This window comes from Colius striatus, chromosome 23 (assembly GCF_028858725.1).
Source record: "Colius striatus isolate bColStr4 chromosome 23, bColStr4.1.hap1, whole genome shotgun sequence".
Classification (NCBI taxonomy): domain Eukaryota; kingdom Metazoa; phylum Chordata; class Aves; order Coliiformes; family Coliidae; genus Colius; species Colius striatus.
This window is the reverse complement of record NC_084781.1, coordinates 1,258,039-1,264,038: the sequence shown is the minus strand read 5'-3', so window position 1 is coordinate 1,264,038 and position 6,000 is coordinate 1,258,039. Positions and strand designations below refer to the sequence as shown.

The 6,000-nt window shown below is 53.7% G+C and overlaps 1 protein-coding gene across 1 annotated transcript in view; it reads left to right on the top strand.

The window, feature by feature from the left end:
- The first annotated feature begins 200 nt into the window (after positions 1–200).
- The window catches only part of ETS1 (ETS proto-oncogene 1, transcription factor), a 51,656-nt gene continuing 45,856 nt past the window's right edge, over positions 201–6,000 (top strand). Inside the window, exon 1 of the mRNA XM_062013962.1 lies at positions 201–505. Coding sequence (XP_061869946.1) covers positions 436–505 — 70 coding nt within the window. The 5' untranslated portion in view covers positions 201–435. The remainder of the gene's footprint in view (positions 506–6,000) is intronic.

Here is a 6,000-nt window from a genome sequence, read left to right as displayed (position 1 = left end):
ACCCCTCATCACCCCCTCGGGGCTTCTCGCTTCCCGGGGCAGCGCCGGCTCCGCTCCCCGCAGCGCCGGCTGCCGGGGCCGCCTCCGGGGCGGGGGCAGGCGGGTCCCTCCCCGCCGCTGTCACCGCTCGGGGCCGGCCCAAGCTCCCTCCTCCTCGGGCGGCTCAGCCCGGGCCGGGGCGGCGGCGGGGGGACGGGCGAGGCGGAGCGGCCGCGAGAGAGCGCGGAAGGGGCGGCGGGGAAGCGGAGAGGAGCAGGAGACAGGAGCTCTGGGAGCTGAGAAGGAAGGAAGGAAGGAAGGAAAGAGGAGGAGGAGGGAAGGAGGGAGGCAGGCGCCCGGCCGCCGCTGCCCCGGAGCCCCGCTCCGCGCCCGGCGGGGCTCAGCAGCCGCTGCCCCCCGGTCCCGGCGCGACGCCCCCGCGGAGCTGCCTCAGCCATGAAGGCGGCGGTGGATCTCACCATCATCAAGACGGAGAAAGTGGACATCGAGCTCTTCCCGTCCCCCGGTGAGCCAGCGTCCCTTGTGTCCCCCGCTTCGTCCCCTTCCTCCCCTCCTGGAAGCTCCTTCTCTTTTTGCTTCCACAGCGAGGGCGGTGGTGGGGAAATAGCTGCCCGCTGAGGGTTGTTTTTAGGGAGGGGAGGGAGTTTGGGAGAGAAAATCAAACGCGTCCCCCAAGTTGCAGCGAAGCGGGTGGTGTCCCCTCCGGCCCCGCATCCCCCCACCCCGAGCCCTCTTCCCCCACCTCCCCAGCTCTATCCCTCGCACCGCAAAGGGAAGGCGAACTTGCTTTCCGAGCAGTTTCAAGACTTTACTCTCCCCCCCTCCACCCCACACACAGCCTTCCTTCTCTTCAAACGCCCCCCGCCATCCCTCCAGCCTCCGCTCCTCATCCTCGCGGGGATGCGGGCAGGCACCTCCGCCTGCCAGCCGCGGGATGCACTCGGATGCTGTCGCTTTGCTTCTTCTCACGAGCTCCTCCTGCACACCCTCTGCCTTTACCCGAGTGCCTGAGCCACGCCGGGGCTGGCAGCTCCATGGCTGGGGTGTAAATATTCCCCCTCCCCATCCCTCGCTGGAAATATCTTGTGTGGTCCCAATCGCTCTTGGTATTTGACCAAAACTCCAGGGGTACCTCCCCTCGGCTTTACCTCGTTTAAAGCAGGAAAGCTTTCCTTCTGTCTCTGGAGCTGGAGGGAAGGGGTGCAAGGAGCTAGCAGAGGAGACAGCAACCACGTTGATTGAAACGAGGCATGTGGAGGGTTTATTTTGGTGTGTTTTTAGTGAGAAGTGTAGCTGCTGCTGGCTGTGGTTAAGGCTAATAGTTGAGTCTTTACCATAATAACGGCTGTTATTCGTATGCTGATGGCGTCTGACTGACCCCAAACTGCTCAAGTGACTTTTTCCCTTGCTCAGTCGAGCTAGAGGATGGGGCTTGGAGAGAAAAAAAACCACCCCAAACCTCCTTTTGGGTACAAATATGTCGGAACGAATCCCTGTTCTAGTTCTAAAGTGGAGGATTGCTGGATTTGGTGTGCTGCGAAGGAAAATCAGATGAAGCATCGAGTTTCTTTGCCAGTTAACAAGTTTCTAGGAAAGCCAGAAAGAGGGCTGAGCTCCTGCCAGGCAAGAGGATTTCAGGCTGGATGTGGGAAATCAACTGACAGCTGACTGCTGGAGCACAAGGGAGGTCGGAGCAGAGGAAGGCTCGATGCTCAGCCTTAAAATAGGGGCTTGTGTCGGATGAGCTTGTGTGCAGAGAGCTGCAGGAAGTCAGCACATGCCCGGGGGATCTGCTGCAAGGGGGCTGGTGTGGGGACAGTGGCTTTTGTGTGCTCTATCTTCCAGCTCAACCTGCAAAGGGAGAGGAGCCAGTTACTGATGATAGCTATTTCAGTGCTCTGGTGCCTCTGACAGCAAGGCTGAGCCTGGCTTTGAAGAGTGGGCTCTGAAGGGCCAGGTTTCAAAATGCACCGGGGATGACTTTCCATAGCACTTCTGCAGGTGAAATGAGAGGCTCTGGTGGAGTGGACGACTTGGTTTTGTGCCTTATTCCCTAAAGCTTAGATTATAAGACGTTGAGTGGAGCCTTGCTTTGCTTAGGGTCATGGCAGGAGGCTGTTTGCTTGCAGGAGGGGGGGAGGAGGAAAGCAAGATAGCAAGAAACACCTGGTTGCATTGGGGCAGTGCTGGGACCATGTGGGGTTTGTTTTTTGGTGCCTCTGTTTAATTTTACACATCTCCTGGGGTGAGTGAGAGCATCTTCCAGAGGAGTCTGTGTGAGTGATTGTGCCTCAAGAGAGTGCTCGGTGTTTTCACTCTGCCTTAAGCTCGTTTGCTTCTCTCTGTGAAAAGTCCTGCTGCAAGTTTATACCAGCCTGACCCAAAGTCTGGGGCAGGAAGAAACAAAAACCCAACGAGGTATAAAAGAGCTGACTCCCTGTCGACTTCAGCTGCACTGGCTTCTGTTTTGGTGGCTGTGCTTTAAGGCTGGGAGCCAAAAAGGTCAATGTTGTCAATTAGCAGGCTTAACCTCATTTCCCCTCTTAACTTTTTTAGAGGATGCTGAAGCTTTCTTGCCTGCTTGGATTGATGGTGAGAGAAGGAGCATGGGTGCTTGCTAGCCTTATGTTTCTGGGGTCCAGCAATGGCATGTGTAGGAGGCATAACTTTTCCCTCCTCCTGTCTGGTTTGGACTGTACCTGAGGACTTCACAGCTCCCTGATGCCTTGTTCAGCCCATGCTCTCTGTTGCTGAATGTGCCACCAACCGTGCCCAATTGCCCTTCTTAACAAAAGGCTGAGAAAGACTCCAGCTCCTTGTTCCTTTACCTGCCAGCAAGCAGATTTGCTTCCCGGGATCCATAGGGTTAACCTTCTGCAGGGAGAGTGCTTACAGGCACTGGCTTTGCAGTTGTGTGAGATGTTTAATGTGCCAGGTGCTTGATGCCCTGTAAAACTGCAGAGATGCATTGGCTCAGAGTTCTCCCCCCCCCTTTCCTTCCTTCTCACTCCCCCTGAAATAAACCCTACCCCAACCCACACGTGCAGGCAGCATCTGTGTGTAAAAAGTTGGGATCTGTAGTATCTCCAAAGGGTTTACCAATAACCTGAAAGGGATGTGAAGTTGTACAGAGCTTCCAAAGCCAAATCTCCTCACTTTCCTCAAGTTGCAAGAATGTGTGAGATGAGTAGGTCAGGAGCCAAAAAACCATGGTGGTGGGGTTTCTCCTGTCATGTACAACTTGCTTGCACTGTAAGGATCTGATGGGGTTGGATGGCAACATCACTTTTGAGTGGGGGGCTGTTAAGTGGGTTGGTGGGAATTGGTTTGCTGGCTTCTTTTGCAGACAGCACCAACCCAAAGCAATGCAGGAATCAACCCTGACGGGAACATAACCCCGTGGCTGGTAAACCCAAGCCCTCCCCAAAGCAATTGGTTTCCTCCAGTTCTGCAGAGGCTCCATTTGCTCTCTCTGTGGTCACAGTTAGAAGCAGCTCATCAGGGTTTGCTGGAAGCTGGTGGTGGGTAATTGAGGCTCCCCACGTGCTTGAGAGATAACGAAGTTTGTTGCTAACGAAGCTGCTGGCGCAGTGGAAGGGGGAGAATGGCAGGTGGTGATGCTGGGCAGCACAGGTGAGGCAGAGCTCCTGAGCTCTCTGTTCTCCTGCATCCTCTTGCTTCCTTTCTCTGGAAGTGTGTTATGGATGTGCTGGTGGGTTTGTTCGTGCCTGGCCTGAGAAGAGGCATCACTCTATGCACAGGGAGGAATCCTCCTTGCCTGGAGACGGAAGGACCCCGCAAGTTTGAGCGCTTCCCATGCGTACCCTGAGGACAGCTGGGAGACAGACGTGTTGTTTCCATTGGCCTGTGCGTGGGAGGCATCCCCAGGGCTGTATTTGTCATCTGGCAAAAGCTTTTTCCCCTCTCAGTTTAAGGTTTGGGATGATATGGGGTCAGGGCTGAAGCAAGACAACTCCTGCTGTGGTTGTTGCAGGCTCCAGGGAAGCAGGCAGCAAGGAGCAAGCCCTTTGGTGCTGAGGTGAGGGAGCCCTGGCCCAGGCTGCCCAGGGAGGGTGTGGAGGCTCCTTCTCTGCAGGTTTTCAAACCCATTCCTATGCCCCCTGATTGAGGGACAGCTGCTTTAGCAGGGAGTTGGGCTGGAGGAGCTCTGGAGGTCCCTTCCAACTCCTCATGGTTCTATGTTTCTATTTGAATGCTTCCCCTTCCCATAGCCAGCTCAATCTTTCCCTGGCCTTTAGCTTCAGCTCTCAATGCTGGGGAAGAAAAGAGTTTGCATTTAAAAGTGAGTCTCTGGCAAATTCACACCCTCCTCTCATTGCCTTGCTGCAGGGAGACTGATACCTGCCCAGTCTGAATGCATTATGGTCTCAGGATGGGATCCTTCACCCTTCTCTCTCTCTCTCTTGTCTAAGGAGGGCAAATTTCCAGCCACACCTTTGCTCCCAGGGCTTCATATATGTGCACAGAGTCACAGCTGAACTGGCTGGGGATAAGAGTAACACACAGGGACCTGGAAGAACTTCTCTTCCAGAAAGGAAGGTTTATCCTTGCACAGCACTCAGACTCCACGCTGGTCCCTACAGCTGTGTCAGCTGCTCAGTGACTCAGTTTCCCTGCTGCTGCTGCTAAGAGATCAGTCTTGTTAGTAGCTCACACAGTGATGTTTTTGCATGTGGGATGAAACTGCAGCACCTTTGCTTCCAGATGTCCTCTGCATCAGTGGTACTGGAAGAGCATTTACCCATCCCAGTGCATACAAGACACTGGAGTGTTCTCCTGGGAGCCCCGGGGCAAGGGAACACGGATAAAAGGTGATTTTAGGGATGCAGAGAATTGCATCTGGCATCTTTCCAAATGCTTTTGCTTCTGGGTTAACAGCAAAGGTGAGAGAGCTCAGCCCTGGCTGTGGATTGCTCCGTGTGGGCATGAATCATCAGCCAACAAGGGCGAGACTCTAATAAATTGAGAGCTTTGGGCTCCTCTGGCATTTTCGATGCTGATTGCCTGTGGAGGAGGTGAGAATTTGAACTGTAAAAGAGCAATTATCATCCTATGCACTTACCAAATGCCCATTATTGTGGTATCCAGCTAAGATGGGGGGGAATGTGAGTTTCCCAGAGGGAGGGGACTGGCTGCACCTGGCTGCCACCAGCTCCAGCTTTTGTTTTAGTGTCACCTTCTGCCTGCTTAAGGGACAAAGCTATGAAAACAGCTGGAAAGAGATCTCCAGAGTCTCTTCCTGACAGAAGTGCATCCCTATCCCTGGCTATATAGCATTTATAACTTGAGCACAGGGAGTGAGATGTCCAGGAAGAAAGAGCAAAACCCAGTTCCTTCCACTTTTTCCTTATGAGCTCCCCCCTCAAAGCACTTTAACAACTGTGGAATTACAGCTTTGTTACACGAAGTGGCTGCTAATTCCCCGTGTAATTACAGCATGCCATGCTTTGATAGACCTTATAAAATCAAGGGCTAACACAGTCTCGTGCTGGAATTGCTGCTATCCAAAAGGAGCACAGTCATATGCCATCCTGCTCTCCCCAAATCCATAGCAGAGTGCTGGCAGGAGCTAGCTGGGAGCCTGCACGCTCTCAGGCAGGTCTGTGGCAAGCTTCATTTGATCAGGGGAGAGCCAGCTTTGGAGTGTGTTGCTGTGAAAAGGGCTTTTTAGAAGGCAAAGGTTGGTTTGAGCTTGGGATGATGCTGGAAGCAGAATGAAAGGTGGCTTGGTGTTCTTCCCCACTTGCTGTTTCAGGGAGAGCAGATACCTCCCTGAGCAGGCACTCAGGGAAGAGCTAGGTGTGACTAAGACCAGCTTTATGTCTGAAGATGGTTTTAGGGAGGTAAACTTGCAGATCCATCATCCTGAATGGTGGTTTTCAGTTGTAGTACCAGTATCAGCTGGTATTTTGAGGAAGAACAGAACAAATCCAGGTGGATTTGGCCCAGAGAAGGAAAGAAGGTCTCTTTCTTTTTGCT